The sequence below is a fragment of the Trachypithecus francoisi genome, unplaced genomic scaffold, assembly GCF_009764315.1.
Source record: "Trachypithecus francoisi isolate TF-2019V2 unplaced genomic scaffold, Tfra_2.0 Lachesis_group11, whole genome shotgun sequence".
Classification (NCBI taxonomy): Eukaryota; Metazoa; Chordata; class Mammalia; order Primates; family Cercopithecidae; genus Trachypithecus; species Trachypithecus francoisi.
In genome coordinates, this window is record NW_022681456.1 from 13,151,226 (window position 1) to 13,178,060 (window position 26,835).

At 41.5% G+C, this 26,835-nt stretch overlaps 1 protein-coding gene across 6 annotated transcripts in view; it reads left to right on the plus strand.

The window, feature by feature from the left end:
* CIT (citron rho-interacting serine/threonine kinase) overlaps positions 1-26,835 on the plus strand; it is a 208,960-nt gene that overhangs the window by 51,307 nt on the left and 130,818 nt on the right. For all 6 annotated transcript variants that reach the window (XM_033220411.1, XM_033220412.1, XM_033220414.1 and 3 more), the window contains exons 6-9: positions 1,827-1,969; positions 3,465-3,558; positions 10,889-11,092; positions 13,547-13,700. In XM_033220411.1, coding sequence (XP_033076302.1) covers positions 1,827-1,969; positions 3,465-3,558; positions 10,889-11,092; positions 13,547-13,700 — 595 coding nt within the window. The remainder of the gene's footprint in view (positions 1-1,826; positions 1,970-3,464; positions 3,559-10,888; positions 11,093-13,546; positions 13,701-26,835) is intronic.

Below are 26,835 nucleotides of genomic sequence, written 5' to 3' on the forward strand. Positions count from 1 at the left end.
GCCTCAGCCTCCCAAAGTGCTAGGATTATAGGCACGAGCCACTGTGCCCAGCCCATAAATCAAAATTTTTTCAGCAATTGTTGTGCAAATGGAACCTTACTCTTCAAATGCAATTGTCTGGTGTCTGGCTTAATGTCTGCTGTTGTCAGACACCATGTGAATGGAGTAGACTCCCAGGTTATAAGGAGCCCTTGGGGAGGATGCGCGAGTCACTGGCTTCTCCAGGGGTCTCTGGTTTGGGGTTGCCTTGGTGCTGGACACACTTGCTGGAGATTTTACTGGACCAGCCTGAGGCCTTTGGGGCTCTGTGCAGATGCTCTACTTCTGACTTGTCTAGAGCTTTCTTCTAATTCTGGACTAAAAGCAAGCAGGAGTTTGGAGGATGATGGTGAGAATTCACATCCCCGAGTTGGCTTTTGGAATGCAGTAGTTTGTGAGATTTAGTGTTTTTTTAAGAAGTATATTCAGATCTTGCCTTTTCCCAGAAAGCATATGAGACAACTTCCAAGACATTTATAGCATGGCTAATAAAATGGGAAATCAGGGCGAAGGACAGGAGAACTCAATAAGGGTTAACATGGCTACGGCGATTGTCTAAATGGGTTCTTTTTGCTGGCCAGAGCAGAAAGGATCATGCAGTAAAGTAGGGGGGAAGGATGGGAATTGAATAGTAGGTGAAGACTTCATGTTGGTGCCAGGCACTGTGCCAGGCCCTCAGAGGACCTTGTCTTACTTAATCCTCACACAGTGCTGCAAGGGGATTAGTCTTACCCCTGTTTTGGAGAGGATGAAACTGAAAGGCAGAGAGGTGAAGTCATCAGCAGGAGGCTGAAGCCACCCAGGCTAACTGGCCTTATAGCCACCTGGGGACTCAGGAATATCACAACTGTTTATCATCAAAAGGAGAAAGGATTTCAGTTCCTTGGGAAGTTTCCTTTTGCTAATCAAATATTTTACTTGAGGCTTAATATTCTTCTTCAAGATTTTTTTCCTGTGTATGTACAAACATATGTAATAATTCCTTATTTATTACAAAAAAAGGGTTATACTTTATTCTTTATAGGATTTCACTTTATATTGTCATGGACAATTTTCCATGGCAGTATGAATAAATGGAATCCATTTGTTTTTAATATCTTCGTCTTATGCCATTGTTTACATATGTCATATTTTAGCCTGTCTTTGATGGATAGCTGAATGATTTCCATGGCTTTTTCTCCTGTTACAAACAATACTGCAAAGAATCTATTTATCTTTCTATTTATCTGCAAACTATTGTAAGTACCTGTAAAGTAAATTGTTAGAAGTGGAATTACTAGGTCAAAGGGGATATTTTCACATTTAAATTTTGAATAGAGGCTGTCAGTTGCCTTCCACACTGACTATAAAAGGAAAAGATTGTATCACATTTATTGCAAGCCTTCTGAATTCTGCTGGGTGCTGAGGGGAATACAGAAAGGATATAAGAGAGTGGTTGCCCTCTAGGAATATCCGTCTACACTGTACCTAATCCTAGGGAATGTCTGGGGTGTCAACTTGTGGGTGGAGAAGTGGGTGGATTTAATTCAACTTTTCAAGCTTGCCTTGCAAACACTGTGCATGGTGTCTGGGCCTAGTCTTTCATTATATTGATTCCCCTGGGTAACAGATGTAATTTTCTTAGGGCAGGGACTTCATCCTACGTGACTTACAGTATGCCTCACACATCTTCTTTGTTTTGTGGAGACCTTGTTATTGTAACACGTCAGGTGATATTTGAGGATCTAATTGAGGCATTCCCTATTTTTGGGTGTGTGAATAATTAATAACTTTGGCATTCTATACAGGTCATGGAATATCAGCCTGGAGGGGACTTGCTGTCACTTTTGAATAGATTTGAGGACCAGTTAGATGAAAATCTGATTCAGTTTTACCTAGCTGAACTGATTTTGGCTGTTCACAGCGTTCATCAGATGGGATATGTGCATCGGTAAGTGACACTCTGGTAGCATCTCTTTTTTTTTTTTTTGAGACGGAGTCTTGCTCCGTCGCCCAGGCTGGAGTGCGGTGGCGCAATCTACACTCACTGCAAGCTCTGCCTCCCGGGTTCACGCCATTCTCCTGCCTCAGCCTCCTGTGTAGCTGGGACTACAGGCACCCGCCACCGCGCCCGGCTAATTTTTGTATTTTTAGTAGAGACGGGGTTTCACCGTGTTAGTCAGGATGGTCTCGATCTCCTGACCTCGTGATCCGCCTGTCTCGGCCTCCCAAAGTGCTGGGATTACAGGCGTGAGCCACCGCACCCGGCCTCTGGTAGCATTTTTATGCTGAGGATTGTTCTGTGTTGCATAAGAGTTCCTGCATGGAAATGAGTGGATGAATGATTTCAGGATCAAGATAATGCTCCATCCAGTTTTTAGCCAGTCTACCAATAACTGGCTGAAAGCAGACTTTCCAAAATGGAGGACATTTCAGCTTGCCCATCCAGCAGTGCAATAGATCTAGAATTGTAATGTGCTCAGGTTTGCTAGTAAGATCTGGTAATGTAGCTAAGTAAGACTGGGAACTCTTGCATGGGTTATTTGGATTATATGATAGAAGAACTGAATTTGGTTTGCAGAAGGAAATGTCATACCACACAGTAGTGTAAGACCATGGAGCTGTACTTCTGTAACTCTGCACTTTAGAATTTACAAAGATTTTTTTTTTTTTTGAGATGGAGTCTAGCTCTGTTGCCAGGCTGGAGTGCAATGGCGCCATCTCGGCTCACTGCAACCTCTGCCTCCTGGGTTCAAGTGATTCTTCTGTGTCAGCCTCCCAAGTAGCTGGGATTACGGGCACGCGCTGCCACGCCCAGCTAATTTTTGTATTTTTAGTAGAGACAGAGTTTCACCATGTTGGTCAGGATGGTCTCAATCACCTGACCTCGTGATCCACCCACCTCGGCCTCCCAAAGTGCTGGGATTACAGGCATGAGCCACCGCGCCTGGTTTACAGAATCTTCAGTTGATAAGTGGTTCTTCATGTCTTCACTCATCTGATGTTTTATGTACATTTGAGAATGTTGTGGGAATACAATGATTGTTAGGCCAGGAATCACAAAATCTGAGATAGAGTCTCAGCTTTTCCATTGGCTAGCTACATGACCTTGGGAAAATTTCATAACTCCTTTTGGCCTTAGTTTTCCTAATGTAAAATGTGTGTCTCTAGGAGAAATAATCCATTGAATAATATGTGTTTCATTTCTCTTTTCTTTCCCTCCTATTCTACCTCTCCCCCTCCCTCCCTTCCTCCCTCTCTCTCTCCTTGCCTTTTGGTTAACTTTGTTTTGCAAAATGTATGCTAATCGTTTATGTCCGTCAATAGAGGAGGTCTATATAGCAGAATACATAAACAAAGATTTTTGGCTCAATTGAAATTCTAGGTTAGCAGTTGCTTGCTGATTGGGATGGAGGAGGCAATTCATGGTTCTGATTTTCTTACAGAGACATCAAGCCCGAGAACATTCTCATTGACCGCACAGGACACATCAAGCTGGTGGATTTTGGATCCGCTGCAAAAATGAATTCAAACAAGATGGTAACAAAATGGAATAAGATAGCTTAACAGAGTTAATACTAAAAAGTATTCTTGGTCCTCCTAAGTTTGGGAAGTGTTGGGATAAAATGGTGAACAACGTTCACCTTTGGCAGTGTATGGGGGTCGGAACGGGGACACAGAACTATTTCCCAGATGGTGGCACCTTTTCATTTATAGTGCCTGTTAATACCCTACAGGACATTTTTAGGAGCATTCTTATAGTTTGGTTAGAAATAAAGGAAAATGCTTATTTTGTTTCTCCCTTCATTTTCCTTGCCTGTTACAGACTGTCTTCTGTTATGTTATCTTTTTTACTTTAAAATATTTTCATGAAACGGAAACTCCTGTATGTCAAATCCTCTATTTCCTATGCAGCAAAATTGAAATTAATCACTGGAGTATTTGAACCAAGTATCCTCAAGTGTTAAGAACCAAGTGCTCAAAATGTCATTTTTAAGTCTTGGATCTTTGGTAGAAATTGCGCTCTATTCCACATGCTAAGTAGGACGGCAGGAGGGTAGCTACTGAGATCAAGAGCGATAATACTTTAGGAAAAAGATGACAAAGTAAAAAAAGATTAGAGTTTAAAAATCTTCTAATAAAGTTGGTATGTACTAAAATATGAATTTTGAAGTCAACTTTGCAAAAAAGGATAGGTCTAAGAGAAAATCGACTTAGGTTTTAAGACTGATTTTACAACTGAACCACTTGGTGACCTAGACAAATCCTTGGGAACTTGATCTTTTATACTTTCTCTACAAAAAACTGATGCTAGTTAAAATGCACAATTTAAGAGGTTAGAGAAGCTGCTCTTCAAAATGCCCCTCAAGTCTGAGAGTTAAATCCTTTATATAAAGGACAATATGTAAAATTTTCTTTTTTTCTTAAACTGCTTTCAGAAAGGTGGATATTATTAGGTTGATGTTAAGAAAAGGCTTGGAGTTGCATGAACTTTTTGCTCTCTAGCATGTGGCCTGTGTGTTCTGCAGACCTGAGACCTACTTGAGAGAATTTTCTTGGTGTTCAGGCTCTTGGAAAAATAAGTTCCCCATGTTGTCCAATGTCAGAGTTTCTCAACCTCAGCACTATTCTTTATTTCAGGTTATTTTCTTGTAATCTGTTCACTTGATCATTACATTAAAAATTAGATTATATTGCTATAACTACAAAGCATTTTATGTTTTAAAAATTATGTACAATTTAGAAACAGGCATGAAAACTTAGGTATTAATCTTAGTGGAATAAAACACAGAAAAAAAGTTAAAATAATGCAAAGTTTTATCACTTAGGATTAAAAAATTTATATGGGCCGGTACAGTGCCTCACACTTGTAATCCCAGCACGTTGGGAGGTCGAGGCGGGAGGATTACTTGAGTTTGAGACCAGCCTGGGCAACAAAATGAGACCTAGTTTCTACAAAAAATTAAAAAATTAGCCAGACGTGGTGGTACGTGCTTGTGGCCCCGCCACATGGGAGGCCAAGACAGGAGGATCACTGGAGCCCACGAGGTTGAGGCTGCAACGAGCCATGTTTGCACCACTGCATTCCAGCCTGGGTGACAGAACAAGACCCTGTCTTAAAACAAATTTATATGCTGCATTCATGAAATTAAAAAAAATCATGAATTTAGAAATAAATTGAAGCATAGGTACATTGACAATGTAACCTCAGCACTACTGACATTTTGATCTGAATAATTCTTTGTTGTGGGGGCTGCCCTGTATAAAGATATTTAGCTGCCTCCCTGACCCCTTCCTCCTAGATGCCATTAGCACCCTCTCCTCCAGTTGAGATAACCAAAAATGTCTCTAGACATTGCCAGATGTGCCTAGGATGGGATGATTGGGGGAAGTGGGATTTGAGAACCCTTAGTTGATCATGCCTGCAGTAGGTTGAGAAGCATCAGAAAGCTAATTAATTAGACAGGAATATGCGTTTGCAGTAAGAAAACCTGTTCAGAAAACTAATCAAGATCCAAAGTTACTGCTTGGTAAATAAATAGGAATTAAGAATAAGACCCTATCTCTGTGTCTGGGGTCATTCTCTTCAGAGCTTTTGATGGAGAGACAGGGTTCCTAGTTTGTATTTTTCAGTGCTTCAAACTTCCCTTTTCAGTTATAATTGTAACAACCTTCACTCCAGGTAGGGAGCCTCTGAGGTTTATTTGCAACAAAGGCTCAATCTCTGATTATTTTGGTCAAGGAGACATGAACCTCAATACCACACACTTGAGAATATTGCCTCTCTTTTTTCCCTTGTGCTTTTAGGGTTGGAACGTGACAAGCAGATAAAAAGGAATTTTTTGCATTAAGTACAAAGTTCCTTTTGTTACAGAAGAGCAATAATCTGCACAGTAGATCCAGTGTGGATATAAAATTATAATTTTTGGGGGGATATTTTTAATAGTGGTATTGGGTTAAACGTATTTCCTTTAAATGAAATGTCTGTAGGCCTAAAGTAGGTTCTAAATGTTATCTGTACTCATAGTATACCATATAAAATATAATCCACATTTACTGAAACTACCATATATTACTTACCCCAAATCAATCAGTCCCTTCCCTATTACCCCCACATATTATCTTCGTATTTTGGATACCTGTGAATCTTAGATCTGTTCGGTTTTCCATTATCCATTGTCTTATTTCAAGCTTCTCATTCAGAACGTTGCTTTGGAGTGTTTTCTGTTAGTAAACACAGGGCCTAGTGACCGTAGGACCTGCTGTGTGACTTAGGTCACCCACTTCTCTTTATTAGAATCTCAAAGAATGGTGAACAGCTGAGTTCCAATCTATCTCATTTGGCTATCATGAAAATGATCGTAAGGAGATTGTAGATAAACCACATTATATAGCATGGTAAGTGATAACCCCATTTAGCAGTTGCAACCCCAGAAGAGATAGCCCTTTTTAGATTTAAGTAGGAGTGAAAAGCTTTATTTTCCACAAAAGGAATAATGTAGTGAGAACTCCTTTTCCCCCTGCTTCTGCAGGTATATGCCCTAGGCAGCTTGATGGGTAAAGCTAGGTTTAAATAGTTTTATGTTTAAGCATTTCTTTTTTTTTTTTTTTCTTTTTCGAGACAGAGTCTTGCTCTGTCCCCCAGGCTGGAGTGCAGTGGGCGATCTTGGCTCACTACAACCTCCGTTTCCTGGGTTCAAACGATGCTCCTGCCTCAGCTCCCCGAGTAGCTGGGATTACAGGTGCCTGCCACCATGCCTGGCTAATTTTTGTATTTTTAGTAGAGATGGGGTTTCACCACGTTGAAGCATTTTATGGAAAGGAGTTAGGAGGAGGAAGACACTGGTTTTCTTTCGTCCTCATCTACTTTTTGTTAGTAAAAGAATCTGCTAAGTTCACTCTTTTCTTTCTCCCTCCCTCTCTCCCTCTTTCAGTTCTCCCCCGCTTTCCTTCCTTCCTTTCTTTTCCTTCTCCCGCTTTCTCCCAAAATATGGCAGACTCTTCTAGTCATTCTCATATAGTCTTCTGAACTTGTTTATTTTCTTCCCTGTCAATACAGTAAAAATTAACTAAGTTGGCCAGGCACAGTGGCTCATGCCTGTAATCCCAGCACTTTGGGAGGCTGAGGCGAGCGGATCACCTGAGGTCAGGAGTTTGAGACCAGCCTGGCCAATGTGGTGAAACCCTGTCTCTACTAAAAAAAAATACAAAAATTAGCTGGGTGTGCACGCCTGTAGTCCCAGCTATTCAGCAGGCTGAGTCAGGACAATTGCTTGAATCCGGGGGTGGAGGTTGCAGTGAGCTGAGATTGCACTTGCTCTTCAGCCTGGGTGACAGAGCAACACTCTGTCTAAAAAAAAATTAACTAAGTTAAGTAGTACCTGGGCCCTATCAGATAGTGTCCTCCTGCAGGCAGGCTGGGCCCCTACTATAGGTTCACTTTTAACATGTCACTCACATTAGCTGGCTGAATTGCTACCAGAGGAGAGTGAAAGCATATTGCAAAATCATAATCAGGACATGTGAGATTACATGTTGAACAGGTTTAATGTGCTTGGGTGTCAGTGACTAATGGGAACTTAGCAGTCATTAATTGTCATTAAAAACCTTTGTTAATTACTATTACACACTTAGAGATTTGTTAATTAACAAAGAGTAATGCCTTTGCTAATCACTATTATGCACTTAAAGAGTAAGCCAGTGGGTATTTTTCCCTTCATAGCTTTCTAGTACAAATTAATAAAATGTAGAAAATTAGAAAATGATTGTGCATAAATGTGTATAATCATGTATCTGTTAGGGGGCAAAAATTCGTTGGGGAATTATCTTTCTTTGATAAGTCTCATCATTAGTTTGAAAATGAGGCATTGGCAATTCATACTGTTTGGCTGGGTCGTCCTGAGAAACATGCCCCAGTCAATTCTGTTTTTGCAATTCTTTGGTTGTAAACAAGTGACTGTGCCCTGTGAGCTGCAAATAAGGAGAACTGAATATTCCTGAACAGTCTGTGGCAATAAAACAAAATCCAGTAAGTGCAAATGGTATGTATTGGACAGTTGTGTAGTTAGGTCCTGCAAGGTCATTAGACATAAAGGATAAGTATTTAATCAACAGTATAGTAGCATTTTCATTATCTAGTCAAATCAAGATGTTACAGTTTTCCTTCTCTTGTTATTTAAAAAGTATCGGCCGGGCGCGGTGGCTCAAGCCTGTAATCCCAGCACTTTGGGAGGCCGAGACGGGCGGATCACGAGGTCAGGAGTTCGAGACCATCCTGGTGAACACGGTGAAACCCCGTCTCTACTAAAAAATACAAAAACTAGCCGGGCGAGGTGGCGGCGCCTGTAGTCCCAGCTACTTGGGAGGCTGAGGCAGGAGAATGGCGTAAACCCGGGAGGCGGAGCTTGCAGTGAGCTGAGATCCGGCCACTGCACTCCAGCCTGGGCGACAGAGCAAGACTCCGTCTCAAAAAAAAAAAAAAAAGTATCTATTGCGGCTAGGCTCCATGGCTCACACCTGTAATCCCAGCACTTTGGGAGGCTGAGATGGCTGGATCACGATGTCAAGAGATCGAGACCATCCTGGTCAAACATGGTGAAACCCCATCTCTACTAAAAATACAAAAATTATCTGGGTGTGGTGACACGCACCTATAGTCTCAGCTACTCGAGAGGCTGAGGCAAGAGAATTGCTTGAACCTGGAGGCGGAGGTTGCAGTGAGCTGAGATTGCGCCATTGCACTCCAGCCTGGCGACAGAGAGACTCCATCTCAAAAAAAAAAAAATCTGTTGCTTATTGTCAGTGCATTTTAACCAAAACCCTTTAGTTTAATCCTAATCCTGTGCTGAGCTCTTTAGCATTTACATACATATTAAAAAAACAGAATCAGCCCAGATTTCCCAACATATTAAGGCTTCTCCTTGACTTAAACTACTTTCAGTTCTTCAAGCTTAAGTCACCCTGTGGTTTTGTCTTAGACCAAATATTTTCCCCTTTGTCTTCCCTTCTGTTCATCAAGCCAAACCTGCTTTTGGTTTCTTGGATGGTGTGACCATCTGGCTTTCTTGAAGGGGCATTTATAGTAGAAGTTTTATTGCCCAAAGCAGTGGACAGTCCATGTCAGGAATGGTTGTATCACACTGCTGTCTGAGTTTAGGGCTTGGAAAAACCTATATCAGAATGTGGGCCTCAGGGAAGGGGTGAGAAGAGAGGAGAGGGAAGAATAGGTCTGTTTCATATAATGAGAAAGTCTCCTGGTTGAGGAATGGATGAGATTCAAGTTACAGGCTGGAAGAGCTTCATCCAGAATCAGCCCTGGGGAGAGGAGACCTCATCATGTCCTCACTAAACATTCACTTTCCTCTCCACACCCGGTTAAAGCAAAGCAAATTTACTTTCTTGGTGTAAAGCCCAGCCTTCAAGGTATGTGGCCTTACCCACAAAATCTCTTGGCTCACTCAGGGGCACTTACCATTGTTTAATGAGGAAAAAGTTCTTTTGCACCATATAACTGCTGACCTGAGAGAAGCCCATTATGATATAGAGTTATAAGACAGCTGGTCAACACACTATATAACTAAAATCAGGATCTCTCTGTTTTGATGGGGAGAAAAGTTAGAGAAAGAATCTCTAGACTTCAAATTTCATGGCTCAGTAAAACGTCAAAATAATTTTGAAGACCAAAGGGGTTGCCAGCTTACTAAGCTGCCTAGACAGGGGTGGGTATGAGGGGAAGAAAATCTACTTCTTTCATCAACAGCATATCAAGAAACAAAGGACATTTAAACACTAAAAAAGTCAGAAGGACAAAGTCTCAGAAAAAAAGGTCGGTCCTTTAAATGGATTACATTTAGCTTTATAAAATGCCCTCCTGTGTTGTCCTAACCTTTCTTTGCCAAGGTCAAGTGCTTGGGTGCCATTGAATTATAAGCCCCTGGGTTCTGAACAGTGGGGGAGGGAATCACAGGAACAAGGGTTAGGGGTAAGGAAAAGGAACTCATTAACCTTGGGCCCTGGGTGGAAGTTAATTATCATGTCTTGCCCTGTGGGTGGGTTGAAGTAGGAACATTAATTCCAAAGGCAGTTTTCCAAATTTTTGGACTGGAGATTTGTAATACTATATTGCCAGTTAGCCACCAGTTTTGTTTTGTTTTGTTTTGTTTTCTTTAACAGTCACCTTATCACCCAGGCTGGAGTGCAATGGCTCAATCTTGGCTCACTGCAACCTCCGCCTCCTGGGTTCAAGCGATTCTTGTGCCTCAGCCTCCTGAGTAGCTGGGAACCACAGGTTCGCACCACCACGCCTGGCTAATTTTTGTATTTTTAGTGGAGATGGAGCTTCACCATGTTGGTCTTGACCTCCTGGCCTCAAATGATCCACCCACCTTGGCCTCCCAAAGTGCTGGGATTACAGGCATGGGCCACTGCACCTGGCCAACCACCAGTTTTCTAGTAATGGTTAGGTTGATCTTTTAGATTCATTTTTAGAGTTTGTTACCATTTTGCTGTTATCATAAGAGAAGTTCTATTATATCAAAAACTTGTATTAGAAAAGACATCTTCCATTCCCAGTATATATCCAACTCTCATTCGTATCACCAAAGGGTGTATGTGTATCATCCACAACTCTTGCCATTTTGCCCTTGGATTACATTATATGCTTTGTGCTTTTTTTTTTTTTTTTTTTTTTTTTTTTTTAAATTAGTAAAGCGTTTGCATTTCCTGACGGTGTGCCACTTGACAGCAGGTTTCAGTGCCTGGGAGAATAGTAATCAGTGGCAAATCAGCTTGTGTCTGAAATGTGGCTGTTGGCAGTCTACTTGAGGATAATTGAAAGTTTGCTGTATTCATTTTGTTGATGGGATTCTAGGTGAATGCCAAACTCCCAATTGGGACCCCGGATTACATGGCTCCTGAAGTGCTGACTGTGATGAATGCGGATGGAAAAGGCACCTACGGCCTGGACTGTGACTGGTGGTCAGTGGGCGTGATTGCCTATGAGATGATTTATGGGAGATCCCCCTTCTCAGAGGGAACCTCTGCCAGAACCTTCAATAACATCATGAATTTCCAGGTAAAGAGTCCTTAGAAGATTTCGAGATCATATTGAGAAACGTTATTTAAAAATTGTGCGAATGAGGCTGAGCGCGGTGGCTCACACCTGTAATCCCAGCACTTTGGGAGGCCGAGGTGGGTGGATCACAAGGTCAGGAGATGGAGACCATCATGGCTAACATGGTGAAACCTTGTCTCTACTAAAAAAAATACAAAAAATTAGCCGGGTGTGGTGGTGGGCGCCTGTAGTCCCAGCTACTCGGGAGGCTGAGGCAGGAGAATGGCGTGAACCCGGGAGGCAGAGCTTGCAGTGAGCCAGGATCGCACCTCTGCACTCCAGCCTGGGCAATAGAGCAAGACTCCATTTAAAAAAAAAAAAATTGTGTGAGTGAATGTTGTTTAAAAATTGTGTGTGTGAATATTTTATAGGTATCGTGTGAATTAATGTTTATAGAATGTTAGATGTTATTTAAAAATTGTGTGAATGAGGGTTTCAGCCGTGCTAGAAAATAATAATAGCAAATACTTATATAGCACTTAACTCTGTGCCAAAGGCTTTTCTAAACATTTTATTAATTGTATTTCATGGAATCTCAGCTGCCAGTAATGATAAGACTACACCATTATTTTATGTACTGCTGAGAAAGAAAAACTGCTGCCAGTGAGTCTATGATACTTTTATTGATTATAAAATACATCTTGATTTCAGTGCTGGTAAGTATGAATAACTGTGAGTCTTAGAATTGAGGAGATATAGTTTTAGTTAGTTAGTTAATCTTCAAGCAACCCTGTGAGGTAAGTATTATTATTTTCATTTATAAATGAGGAAACCAAAGCACTGAAGGTAAAGTAACTTGCCTAAAATAACACAGGCAGTCTGGCTCTGAAGTCCATGCTCTTGATTTTTCGATATACTCCTTCTTAGTACTAACTATTGAATATGTATTAAAATTGAGGAAATGAATTAGAAATACAATTACATATAGATATGTGTTTTACTGTGTGTGTGTGTATATATATATATATATATAGTAAAACTGTTTTCTTTTTTTTTTTTTGAGACGGAGTCTCACTCTGTCACCCAGGCTGCAGTGCAGTGGCCAGATCTCAACTCACTGCAAGCTCCGCCTCCCGGGTTTAAGCCATTCTCCTGCCTCAGCCTCCCGAGTAGCTGGGACTACAGGCGCCCGCCACCTCGCCCGGCTAGTTTTTTGTATTTTTTTAGTAGAGACGGGGTTTCACCACGTTAGCCAGAATGGTCTCGATCTCCTGACCTCGTGATCTGCCCGCCTCGGCCTCCCAAAGTGCTGGGATTACAGGCTTGAGCCACCGCGCCTGGCCGTAAAACTATTTTCTAATAACTGTACTTTCTACTACATTAAACCTATTTATTTATTTATTTTTTTGAGATGGAGTCTCACTCTGTTACCCAGGCTGGAGTGCAGTGGCACAATATCAGCTCACTGCAGTCCCTGCCTCCTGGGTTCAAGCGATTCTCCTGCCTCAGCCTCCTGAGTAGCTGGGATCACAGGTGCCCACCACCATGCTTGGCTAATTTTTGTATTTTTAGTAGAGATGTGGTTTCACCATGTTGGCTAGGCTGGTCTTGAACTCTTGACCTCAGATGATCCGCCTGCCTTGGCCTCCCGAAGTATTAGGATTACAAGCATGAGCCACTGTGCCCAGCTCATGAAGCTCATTTCTTAAGGCTCTGATAAATGTGTATTTTTTAGTTTCAACCAAAAGGAAAAGGAACGTATTTCCTAGGTTTTGGATCTCACCCAGTTTTCATCTTTTGGGAATGCTTAATACATATTTTTATGTAAATACATTATTTGTTATTCTTGTGCCTCCTCTTGAGTGAAAATTTCCCCTTAGATGACTCTTGGAACTAATTTATTTCCTTCCCTTTAGCTCACTCACTCATTCAATCATTCAATAATGAGTGCATTATCATACCACGCACTGTTAGGTACCAGGTTTACAGGGATGAGCAGAAGAAGCAGGCCCTCTCTGCCTTCTTTATTTTTCATCACACTGAAATCACAGCACAATATGTAGGTGCAAAAGTAGAGTGCAGAGGGAACATGCAGAAAGGAGTTATAGGATAGAAAAGGTAGCCAAGGAAAGCAGCGAGAACAGCGTGATTTGTTCAGGGAGCTTTAAATAGCTCATCATTGTTGGACAGCAAAGAGAGAGATGGGGAGCGTGGCGAGATGAGATGGGAAGGGGAGCTGGGGTCAAGCCATGGAGGATGCTGAACCCCTACAAAGGAACTAAGCCTATTGATGTGAACAGGCCGCTTATTTTGGGAACATGCCTTTGGTCCAAAGGGAAGACGGCACGAAACTTCCTTCTCTAAAAAACAACAACAACAAAAGAAACTTGCATATATGAGAAATACTTTCTTCACTTTGAGGCATGAGAAACGGAATCCCTGCTAAGGAAATAATTCTTTTTTTTTTTGGAACAGCGGTTTTTGAAGTTTCCAGATGACCCCAAAGTGAGCAGTGACTTTCTTGATCTGATTCAAAGTTTGTTGTGTGGCCAGAAAGAGAGACTGAAGTTTGAAGGTCTTTGCTGCCATCCTTTCTTCTCTAAAATTGACTGGAATAACATTCGTAACTGTAAGTAGGGCTATTTTCCTTAATTTGGGATGTTGGGATTATGAAACACTCAAGAGAGATCTGAGATTATTCTGGCCCAAAGAAGCTTCGGTAAATTATATAAATAAAGGCTGTAATTATCTACACGAGTATTAAAGGCTAATGATATAGCCTTCTTTGAGTAATAATTCTGCTTTAAAATTGTTTGTGTAGAACTGGGTCATTTATCAAACTCTGTGTTTATGTGGCCTTTAGAATATTGTCCCTCAGTAAGTTAGAGGCACAGATTAATGGAGTTTGAAGGTTGTCACTTGATTTGACACAATTTCTTCCAAAAAAGTGGATCTAGATATTTCATTCACATATCGGGAAAAAGACTCAGATTAGGCAACATGCCCAGGTTGTTCTGCTAATGGCTGAGTTTAAACGAAAACCGTAAACACCTCCCTGTGTTTATTCATTTGTTTCCCTCGATAATATTTGTCTTTGCTCACAAGCATGTAAAACCTATAATGTATATGCACAGTAGATTCATTCATACATCACTTTTTATAATCAGTTAGTGCAAACTGAATGAATTCATTAAAAACAAAGACTGGGTTTATTATCAACAGAAACCACACAATGCTCTTTTTTCTTTTACCAGTTGGTGATCTTTTAAAAATCTTTTTAATTCTTGGATGTGCTGATTGAATGTCTTCTAATAACTGGACCCAATGATCAGCATGGATTAGAGCCAGTAGGAAAGCAGTTGTCCTGTTTGAGCATGTGTTTTGTTTTTGGTGATGGAGGGAGGTTGGCAAATGGAATCTGTTTCTAGGTGTCAAAACCAGGCTTCTGATTGGAGATGTGTTATAATTGCTTGCACCTTCAGCTAGGACATAGTATGGTAAAAATTCAGTATTGTCCAGTTGTAAGCCATTTTGATGGTTTCTCTAACCTGCTCAAATATTTAAGTAGGTCGCATTTCCATAAATCTTTCTTGGCAAATGTTTTTATTATTCGGGTGGCCACATTGCTTTATTTTTCTAAATAAATAGACATCTCCCCCCAAATCTCCAAGGTTCAGACCTTTTAATCAGTAATATATTTTCAGGGCATTCTTCCTTTTATGCTTTTGGAAAGATCTGATAGACTTTCTTTTAGAAGCTATTCAAGTATTTAATCTTTTCTTGTCTTGCCTTTTTATCTCTGTAATCTTCTTGAATAAGCACTTAATTTTTTTATTCATGAACTTGCTGATCATGCCTAAGAATATATCTCCACCTAAGTAAGTCAGTGAATGCCCTCCTATCTGTGTTGCATATGTTCCAAGACTCCCAATGGGTGTGTGAAACTGATGATAGGACTGAAACCCAGTGACACTGTTATGTATAACACTGGGGGCCGGGCGCGGTCGCTTATGCCTGTAATCCCAGCACTTTGGGAGGCCGAGGTAGGCGGATCATCTGAGGCCAGGAGCTCGAGACCAGCCTGGCCAACATGGTGAAACCCTGTCTCTACTGAAAATACAAAAAGTAGCTGGGCATGGTGGCGCACGCCTGTGGTCCCAGCTACTTGGAGGCTGTGCATACATACCTGTGTTATATAAAGTTTAACTTATAAATTAGGCGTAATGTATTTGACTCCCAGCTCTCAGTGTAGTGACTCTGAAGACTCACAAAATGTATTTGCTTTACAAAAATTTTTTTTTTGAGATGAAGTTTCACTCTTCCTGCCCAGGCTGGACTGCAGTGGTGTGATCTCAGCTCACTGCAACCTCTGCCTCCTGGGTTCAAGTGATTCTCCTGCCTCAGCCTCCCAAGTAGCTGGGATTATAGGCATGTGCCACCACACCTGGCTAATTTTCTATTTTTAGTAGAAACAGGGTTTCTCCATGTTGGTCAGGCTGGCCTTGAACTCCTGACCTCGGGTGATCCACCCACATTGGCCTTCCAAAGTGCTGGGATTACAGGCGTGAGCCACCGCGCCCAGACCCCAATGTTAACTCTTACATAACAGTGTCACTGTCAAACTAAGTGTTTGAAAAACTATTTTTCAAAACTAATATTGGTACATTACTGCTAACTACACTTCAGACTTTTTTTGGATTTTACCAGTTCTCCCACTCATGTCCCGTTTCTGTTCCAGGAATCAATCCATGGTACCATATTGCAGTTAGGGTATTTATATTTGATGGGACTACTCCTAGTTTAGATACTTAGTGTAGCTCAGTCAGCAGGTGGGATCTTCATGGCCACTAAGGATTGGTAGTGCGTTTTCCTGGTGGTTTTATGGAGTTTCCGACTATGCAGAGAGGCATGGTATTAACTTCACTGTCTCCTAGCAAATTTTCCTGTTTTTCACCAATCTCTGATCCCTGCGTTATTTGCAATCGACTCAGAGATTTGTGATTGAAAACATTGCTTGACTCCATGCTCTTTAAGCTATTTTCTAACTAGGTAACTGTAACATAAATTATACTTTTATCTAGTATGGTTTTTCATAAACACATGTTGAGTGATTTTCATCAACCAAAATACTTTGAATCATTAAGTTTCCCAAGTTCACGATTGCTGCTTAAATGCCTGGTGGTTCCAGGCTGTTGAATATTTCCGCCTTTTGCAGTAAGAGATTGTCCCTTGTTAAAAGCAACATTAGCCTTTGTGCGGTTTCACCCCCAATTCTTCTTTTTCTTGTTGTAACCAATGAAAGGAAGTACTGCTTAACACAGCAGGTAATAATCTTCTAAAACTCATTATCTCAAGAGGTGGTCTCGGCAGGATATATAAATGTAATTTAAGAAAGGTCTTGGCAAATTTATGAATGACAGAACTGGGAGTGGCTACCGAGAGAAACTAGGATGTGCCTTTGTATTGACACTGAGGTCAGGTGTAGCTTCTGTATCCTCCTGGGTCCTGCCCCTTGGGGTTGCTGCAGGCAGCACCCCGTGAACCAGGCATCTGACCCAGTTCCAGGATACTTATTCTTCCAGCAAGTCGAACACTCTGTGATGAGTGACTGCTACGCTCATGGGTCACTAGGCTCTCATTATTCTGTTTCATTTCCAGCCTCCCACAAGATTGGTTTTTTTCAGCTGCTTATTTATTATTATCATTATTTCAAGGCTGCTTTCCAAGTTTCAGTGGGGGGTTTCCTAAGCGTACCAGCTGCCCTGGCTGTGCCGTTCCGGCGATGTTTCAGATGCTGGGCCGGATTCTGGCTATAACCAGCCTGATCTTTCTGGGCTTCAGGAAAGCCGAAGCCAATCAGAACTCCTCTTTCTTCCCTTTGGGATTATACCTACCTTGCCTGGCATCGTGTACCTGCTCCCATCCATGGGAAAGTTTTGCTGTCTTCTGTCAACGTCTTTTGAAATATCTTCCCCCAAGGCATCGCGACGTCAACGGAACCAGCACACTTGTACCTTTTATCCAAGACTGCCATATCTCAACAGTGAGAAACGCATAATGCAAGTGGTGATCACGGATTATTTCCTAGGACATTTATGGCTAACATGCTAGAGAACTCAGATGGTCTGTTGCGTCTGACATGGGCTTTTTCTCTTGAGTTGTCTTTCTTTGGCTATTCTCAGAAAGACAGAAATGATCCTGATTTTTCAGGTCCTCAGCATTTGTTAGCAGAAAATACATTTTGTTTCCATCTGGCAGTGACGCAGTGGTGGTCCCATGCTGATGAAATGCTGAGATAGTCTTCTTCCAAATAGGTATCATTTTGATTGTTGCTGCGTATTTGCTAACTGGCCCTGAATGGTGCAAATGAAACCTCAAGTGTATAATATGGTTGCTCAGTAATCCTAAGGGAAGACAGTCTTTGGTTTAGGGAAGAGGGATTCTGTGCCAACTTAGCTTCAGGTGAAATTCTTTTTTTTTATATATATATATTTTTTTTATTATACTTTAAGTTCTAGGGTACATGTGCACAATGTGCAAGTTTGTTACATATGTATACATGTGCCATGTTGGTGTGCTGCACCCATTAACTCGTCATTTACATTAGGTATATCTCCTAATGCTATCCCTCCCCCTACCCTACAACAGGCCCTGGTGTGTGATGTTCCCCTTCCTGTGTCCAAGTGTTCTCATTGTTCAGTTCCCACCTATGAGTGAGAACATGCGGTGTTTGGTTTTTGTCCTTGTGATAGTTTGCTGAGAATGACGGTTTCCAGCTTCATCCATGTCCCTACAAAGTACATGAACTCATCCTTTTTTATGGCTGCATAGTATTCCATGGTGTATATGTGCCACATTTTCTTAATCCAATCTATCATTGTTGGACATTTGGGTTGGTTCCAAGTCTTTGCTATTGTGAATAGTGCCGCAATAAACATACGTGTGCATGTGTCTTTACAGCGGCTTGATTTATAATCCTTTGGGTATATATCCAGTAATGGGATGGCTGGGTCAAATGGTATTTCTAGTTCTAGATCCCTGAGGAATCGCCACAGTGTTTTCCACAATGGTTGAACTAGTTTACAGTCCCACCAACAGTATAAAAGCATTCCTATTTCTCCACATCCACTCCAGCACCTGTTGTTTCCTGACTTTTTAATGATTGGCATTCTAACTGCTGTGAGATGATATTTCATTGTAGTTTTGAGTTGCATTTCTCTGATGGCCAGTGATGATGAGCATTTTTTCATGTGTCTGTTGGCTGCATAAATGCCTTTTTTTTGAGAAGTGTCTGTTCTTATCTTTTGCCCACTAAACAATATTGCCCACCATCCTAAAGGACTAGAAAAAAAAAAAAAAAAAAACCCAAGGAGCTACATGGTGCTTAATTCTACACACAGAAATTTGTAAGAATTTCACCTGAAGCTGTTACAGATTTTTATGTGTGGAATTAAGCACCATGTAGCTCCTTGGGTTTTTTTTTTTCTAGTCCTTTAGTATGGTCGGTAATATTGTTTAGGGAGTACGTATTCTGTGCTAACCACTAGTCATACAAGTACATTACACTATACTCCTTCAAAACACTTCTGTGAAATGTAAGGATTATTATACCCATTTTACAGATGTGGATACCGTGGTAACTTGGCCAAGGTCATATGGCAGGTGAATAAGGGATTCTGGATTTGAGTGGAGGTCTGTGTAATTCCAAAGCCCATGCTCTTTCTATAATACCATATATGCCTTTGCATACATCATTGTTATAAGTAATAATATTTGTGATGATGGCAAATAATAAACCATGTCACACTAGGGAGTAATTTAATTTCTAGGTGTATTTAAGAACATTTAGAATGGCAGGAATTGAATTTTTTTTTTTTTTTTTTTAATGATGGAGTCTTGCCATCTTTGCCCAGGCTGGTCTCAAACTCGTAGGCTTAAGTGATCATCCTCCCTCAGCCTCCCAAAGTGATGGGATTACAGGCATGAGCCACCATGCCCAGCCTAGAATTGCAGGAATTTTTGAATTGATGATTCATTCTGATATTTGAATTTCTACAGTATGTTAAGTGCAGTGTCAGGTGCTGTGGCTCCATTGATGAACACATTTGGGTATGGCCCTACCTTCATTGAATTTAACAGGACCACAGCTCTATTCAAACAAAAGACCATTTAGGGAAGACAGTCTTTGGTCTTCAAAAATTTTTTTGAATTCAGTGAAGGTAGGGCCATACCCAAATTCAATGAAGGTAACTAACTGGTCTTTTGCTTGAATAGAGCTGTGGTCCTGTTAAATTGCTGTACCTCCAAATGGTGGGAAGTTTAATGCTTCGTAGGCCTCCCCTCACTGGTTTACTGAGCCACATGTGCTTGATTTTAAGCAAAATACAGACCATAGACTGTGACCTGGTGATCCCTTCCCTACATACAGCATCCTGCTAACCTATAACACTCCGCATGTCTCAGATCTAGTCTGGGAAAGGACAATGTTGGATCGATGGCCCACTTCTAATCTTGGATTCCTAGTCTTAAGATGAATTGAGAAGACTCAGGATGTGTCCTGTTTTCTGTTTATTTAGAACAGGGTTTCTCAACCTTGGCACTGTTGACATTTGGGGACAGATAATTCTTTGCTGTGGGGGCTGTTGTGTGGATTGAAGGACGTTGAACAGCATCCCTGTCGTTTCTCCATGGATACCAGTAGCACCCTCTCCCTGCGGTTGCAACAACCAAAAATGACTCTAGACATTGCCCGGTCTCCTCTTGGGGGCTACAGTCACCTTCACTTGAGAACTGTTGATTTAGAAGAATTGGCCAGGTTATTATCAGGAGAGGGAACATCACCGTAATCTGAATCTCTCAATACTGCCACTGTTAACAAACAGCGAAACTATTACGTGGAGGCAGTAGGACCTTGCTACTCAGAGTGTGGTCCCTGGACCAGCAGCATCGGCATCACCTAGGAGCTTGTTAGAGCTTCAGAGACTCAGGCCTGCTGAGTCAGAAGCTGCATTTTAATAAGGATCCACAGGGGATTTCTGTGCATATTAGAGTTGCAAAGCCCTGCCAGAAGAAGAGATTAGATGCTAGTCTCAGAGTTCCTTGCTCATCTTTGTGGGTCTTCCTTGTTTTGTCTTCGGGCTTAAGGTATGGGGAGGCCATTTTTTGCTCAGGAGTCCTATGGGTGAATGGGACTACTTAGAACTGGTGGGTTTTAGGCCTTGCTTTGAGGAATTTAAAGCTTTTCTCTTAGACATTACATCCTTCATATCCTTCAAAATGGTGGTTTGACCTAATGTCTGCCTTATGATAGCAAAAAGACATTTCCTTGACTCTCCGAACCCCACTTTACTGTTGTCCCATATTGGCTTTTAATTAAGGGTGGAATAAGTGTTCTTCACTAACATGTTTATACAGGTATGATATTACCATGCCATTTATTGAGTGCCTACTATGTGCCAGGCGCTCTGCAAAGTGCTTTATGCTTATTGTTGTTCCATTTATTCTTCCCAAAACCTCTGTGAGGCAGGTTCTATCACTAGTCCACAATACAGATGAGGTCATGGAGCCCGAAGTTGGCAGTGGTAGGAGTCAAACTCAGGTCTCCCTGACTCCAAATTCTCTTTGCTTTTGTTTATTTGAAAAAGTGGTATAGCCCATAGCAGAAAATTCACATTATACAGAAGGTTATACAGTGAAAAATGCCTCCTTCCCACCCCATGCCCAACCCCTCTCCCTCAAGCAAAGCACTATTGTCAATTTCTCATAGAACTTTCCAGAATATTCTATGCTCCTATAACACTAGCACACCTATCCTGTTAACAACATCTTTATGCTGCCTCCCAAGAATTCAGTAATTTTTTTTTTTTTTTTGAGACGGAGTCTCGCTCTTGTTGCCCAGGCTGTAGTGCAATGACATGATCTTGGCTCACTGCAACCTCTGTCTCCCGGGTTCAAGGGATTCTCCTGCCTCAGCCTCCCGAGTAGCTGGGATTACAGGCATGCACCACCACGCTTGGCTAATTTTGTATTTTTAGTAGAGATGGGGTTTCTCCATGTTGATCAGGCTGGTCTTGAACTCCCAGCCTCAGGTAGTCCACTCACCTCAGCCTCCCAAAGTGCTGGGATTACAAGCTTGAGCCACTGCACCCAGCCAAATTGAATGAAGCAGTCTTTATACTTCATTCATTTAAGCATGGCCGTGCCATGCTTATCCTTCGAATCTGCTACTCTGCCATTGGTTTCTGATAAGCAGTGCTCTTCTTCCCAAATGAAAACCCCTTATGGATTTTTTTTTTAAACAAGGCCACAGCTAATATCATGATTTTAACATTAATTTTTCGTTTATTTTATTTAGTGTCCTGCCTGTAGAATTGCATTATCTCAATGGCTTGTGCATTGTGTGTGTGTGTGTGTGTGTGTGTGGTGTGAGCACGCACGTATTTGTTTTGGGCCCTTTTTTTTTTTTTTTTTGAGACAGAGTCTCGCTCTATCAGCCAGGCTGGAGTGCAGCAGCATGATCTTGGCTCACTGCAACCTCTGCCTCCTGGGCTCAAGCAATTCTGCCTCAGCCTCCCAAGTAGCTGGGATTACAGGCATGTGCCACCACACCTGGCTAATTTTTTGTATTTTTAGTAGAGATGGGATTTTACCATGTTGGCCAGGCTGGTCTTGAACTCCTGACCTCAGGTGATCCGCCTGCCTTGGCCTCCCAAAGTGCTGGGATTACAGGCGTGATGTTTTGGGCCTTTTAAAGTTCATCTTGTTTGTGTATTCATTTGTTTGGGGCCTTTTAAAGTTCTTCTTGTTTGGGGCTTCCTGTCATTTGAGCAGTTATCTGGTCGTGTTTTGTTTTCTAAGCTAGTTCCATGAGGATGGTAGATATGCTTCTCTGTTAGGCTTGGTTGGTCCTTAAATGTATCTTCCTTTTGGACACTCACTTACTTCAGAGGCAGGAAGAAGTGAGGAAGAGGAGTTGAGTCTGTTTGGAGTATCAGCGTGGATGGGAAGGGGAGCAAAAGGGGTGGGATGGTAAAGTAATGATGGTAGAAATTCAACTTACTAGACCAGGAGCGTGTGGGCACCACCTACTAAAACAAAAAAGGAATAATGAAGAGATATAGTCAGTAGCTCTTATTATCTCTTATGGGATATGTAGGCAAATATTTGTGTGTCTCTTGGGGGCTGTTCTGTTTTTAGAAGGCAAAGCATTGATAAGAAAAAATAGGCCAAAAAGAGCTAAATGGTTATGAATTGGGATTACAGGATTTTCCCCCTCTAGTCTGAATTTAGAAGCTACTTCTGGAGATGTTAAAAATATGTAATATTCTACTTTATTCCAAGATAAATTGAGGATAACTTATTCTAGAGATAATTGCAATATTAAAAATATAACAATGAATAAATAGAGATATCTAGATGAAAGGAGTATGAGGATAGGGAAATAAAGTCAGGGTTAAAAGTAAAAACAAGGAAGTTCCTGTCAAGTTGCCAAAGGAAGAATGATTTGGGACTCTCAGTCTCCCAGTGACCAAAACAGAAAGGAGAATATTAACAGTTTCAAAAGCCCCAGTCCTATGAGAAAAAAGTCCAGAATGCTTTGCTCAGAGGAGACCCAATTTTCTGAATACTGAGCCCTGAGGAATTTCACCATTGAGTTTCCCATAAATGAGACCCCCTGTCACCTGGTGGGCCCCATCCTTTGGAAACGTACCCTGGCAATTTCCATAGGACTGCTTCCTTCCGGGCCTCTTAGTGCAAGCCAACAGTGCAATGCCAAATGCAAGTTTGGTAAATCATTTCTAAGTGAGATAAATTAATGCCTTTTTTGGGGGAAGATGGGAAACAGAGAGTGGGTTTGTTGGAGAGCCCATAAATTGGAGTCTTCAACCCTTAAATTCTCACTTGCGGGAAAACCTTTCACAACCAAGCAAACGTGGAAATGATTTGGCCAAAGATTCAAAATTATATTAAACATCTGGGACTATATTCAGCAGCCAACTTTCTAATCAATTCTGTGAGTATGGTGATTGCAGTTATGCTCATTTTCTGAGGGTGAAGTTTGGATAGAACTAAAGAGGGCGGTTGGCAGGAATCAAAAGAGATGAAAGCCTCAGGACAAAGAGTTAGAGGCCCAGGTGGTTCATGACTGAGAATTTGGAAATGATTTCTGGTGTCTCACTTCAGAGAAAATAAATATAGCTAACTCTGTTCATCCGTGGTGATGGAACATTCAGCGATAGCATTGGCAGTTTGGGATCTAAGACCACCCTTCCAGCACTTCAAAATTCTGACTTATAAAGGACACACACAAAGAACAGATAGCCAGATAGGGACCAAAATACCCACTTTATTCTTGGCAAGGCAAGCACTCAGTAAGCTCTGACACAGGGCTCTGGTAAATTTGCCCATCCTACCGACAGAAAAGAATGGTGGCCTTCCTTCATGAATGGGGGGGGCCTTGCCACAACAGGGGGCCTGATGGGAATAAGGAGGACAAGGCCGGTTGGTTGAGTGCCTGCTACGCCTGTGCCTAGGCAGTAAAAGAGGAAGTTTGAAGTTTGGCCCTTACTTTCAAGACATAGTAATTCTGCCTTCTAGTATAACATGGCCAAATAAATGTCTACTTTTCATGAGCCAGATAACCTCCTTCTTCCTTATTGGAGGAGTGAGTAGAAGGGTGAGACTAGCAAGGTGCGATGGCTCACGCCTGTAGTCCCAGCACTTTGGGAGGCTAAGGTGGCCAGATCACCTGAGGTCAGGAGTTCGAAACCAGCCTGGCCAACATGGCAAAACCCCATCTCTACTAAAAGTACAAAAGTTAGCTGGATGTGGTGGCATGTACCTAAGTTAGCCGGATGTGGTGGCATCTACCTGTAATCCCAGCTACTCGGGAGGGAGGCTGAGGCAGGAAAATCTCTTGAACCTGGGAGGTGAAGGTTGCAGTGAGCAGAGATCTCACCCCTGCACTCCCGCCTGGGCAACAGAGCGAGACTCCATTAAAAACAAAACAAAACCAAAACAGCAACAACAACAACAAAAAAACAGAAGAATGAGACTAAATGTGTGTGTTTCTTCAACACTAATGCTTTTTGGAGTGAAGGAACCTGAGTGTAAGCTCCTTAGACCACAGAAGGATTGGGGACAAAATATCTCACTTCCCAACAGTTGGAAACAAATTTGTTGAGGAATAATAGACATATAATATGTCACATGTATATTAAGTTTGACATGAACCTGTGAGATTATCACTAGGCTCAAGATAATGAACATATTTGTTCATCACCCCAAAGAGTTTCTTTCTGCCCCTTCCACTCCTCCCCATCCCTTCCCTCATCCCCAGGCAATGACTGATGTCCTTCTTCTTACTGTAGTTTGTATTTTCTAAATTTCAACATACATTGAAGCATACAGTATATACTTATTTTGTCTGTCTTCTTTCACTCAACATTAATCTGTGATTCATCCATACTGTGGGAGGTATCACAGTTCATTTCTTTTGATTGCTGAGTAGTATTCCATTGAATGGATATACCACAATTTGTTTATCCAGTCCCCTGCTAATGAACAATTTGGGTTGTCTACAGCTTTTGGCTGTTTGAAATAAAGTTACATTTATCATTCCTGTACAAGTCTCTGGACATGTGCATTCATTCCTCTTGGATAAGCATCTAGGGGTGAAATGGCTACATCATGGGGTAGGCATATGTTCAACTTTTCAAGAAACTACCAAACTTTCCCCAAGTGGTTGTCCCATTTTATATTCCCAGCAACAGTGTATATGTAAGCGATCTTCCTCTACTTCCTTGCCAACACTCCTCAACAGTTGGATTTAAAGTCACTCATATTCTGGAGTATAGTCAGCTATGGAGATAGGCTTAAGCTTTTTCAAATGAGAAACTTTGGAACATTCATATATATATATATATATATGTGTATGTGTGTGTGTGTATATATATATATATATTTTTTTTTTTCATGCCATTGACTTGATGAAGAAGCTAGGTCATTGTCCTTTAGAATATCATCCACCTCCTGGATATGTTTCTTAGCTTTCTCAGTAGGGGGTGGTGGTGGTGGGTTTGTATTTTTTCTTTCAGCTCCTGTAAACCAGAAAACAGCTCCAAAGGCTAAGATAGATTCTGACTTTGCTGGTTTTCGGTAAGAATATTTGATAGAGGGGCTTCCACTGGCCTAAGAGGGAACAGTTTTTTTTTGTTGTTGTTTGTTTGGCTTTTTTTTGAGATGGAGTCTTGCTCTGTTGCCCAGGCTGGAGTGCAATGGCATGATCTCGGCTCACTGCAACCTTTGCTTCCCAGGTTCAAGTGATTCTCTTGCCTCAGCCTCCTGAGTAGGTGGGATTACAGGCATGTGCCACCACACCCAGCTAATTTTTTGTATTTTTAGTAGAGATGAAGTTTCACCATGTTGGCCAGGCTGGTCTCCAACTCCTGACCTCAAGTGATCTGCTCACCTCGGCCTCCCAAAGTGCTGGAATTACAGGTGTGAGCAACTGCAATGGGCCAGGGAACAGTTTGAGCAGCAGAAAGATTACAGTGGCTTGGAGCATATCAAATATATAAAAATTCATGAGTCTATAATGATGCTGAAAAGCCATCTCATTGGTCACTCCTGAAGGTTGCTGAGGCCCCAGCTCATTACTCCGAATGTTGCTAAATACAGGGAAAGCACCAAGCATTTATCCAGCCTTTCTATTTGAGTTGTATGCGAGGGTATCCAAATTGTTGATGTGCTAATAAAGGTAGAAGGAATGATTAAATTAGAAAAACCACCGTTTTGCAGCTTTAATGAAATAATGGCTCTAGACAATGATCATCAATGACTGCTGAATCCATTAAGTGATTGGAGGGAACTTTATGGCAGAGGGATCAGGCTGATATGGTTGGAACCTGTGAATCACTCAGTATCATAGGAAAGAAGACAGGCAGATATTGTATGCCCCCTAATGTCATGCAGTAGGAAGCAGAGAGCACATCCCGGGCAATATCCTTGCCAAAAGAATTCCACATGAATGCCTGGAAGGCCTTGCATTTAACTGCCAATTCAACAGAAAACACAGGGGACAGAGAAACGTGTTAAATGATGCCACAAGGTTGCAATCAACCAACTCCAGAATGTGGGAAATTCTATGAGAATGCATGATCCAGTTTCTTAAACCAATAAATGACATTAGAGAGAGAGAGAGAGTTATAGGTTAAAAGAGACATATGAACCAAAACATTGTGTGGACCTTGGTTGGATCCTGATTCAAGAAACCAATTATAAAGAGACATTTTTGGGACACTTGGAGAAAACCAAACACAGGCATGGTATTAGATAATGTTAAGGAGTTATTGTTAATTTTGTCAAGTGTGATGAGAGTTTTTAAAACACGGTTATGTTTTTAAAAAAGTCTATATATACACATAAAGTGTTTATATGTTAGAACAGTAGATTTCAACTGGGAATGATTTGGCCCCGCAGTGGACATCTGGCAATCTCTGGAGACTTTTTTTTTTTTGAGATGGAATCTCGCTCTATTGCCCAGGCTGGGATGCAGTGTGGCATGATCTCGGCTAACTGCAACTTCCAATTCTGGGTTCAAGCTATTCTCTGGAGATATTTTTGATTGTCATGACTTGGGGGTACTATTAGCATCTAGTGGGTAGGTAGAGGCCAGGGATGTGTTAAACACCCTGTAATACACATGACAGCTCCCCACAACAAATAATTTTCCAATCCTAAATGCCAGTAGTGCCACAGCTGAG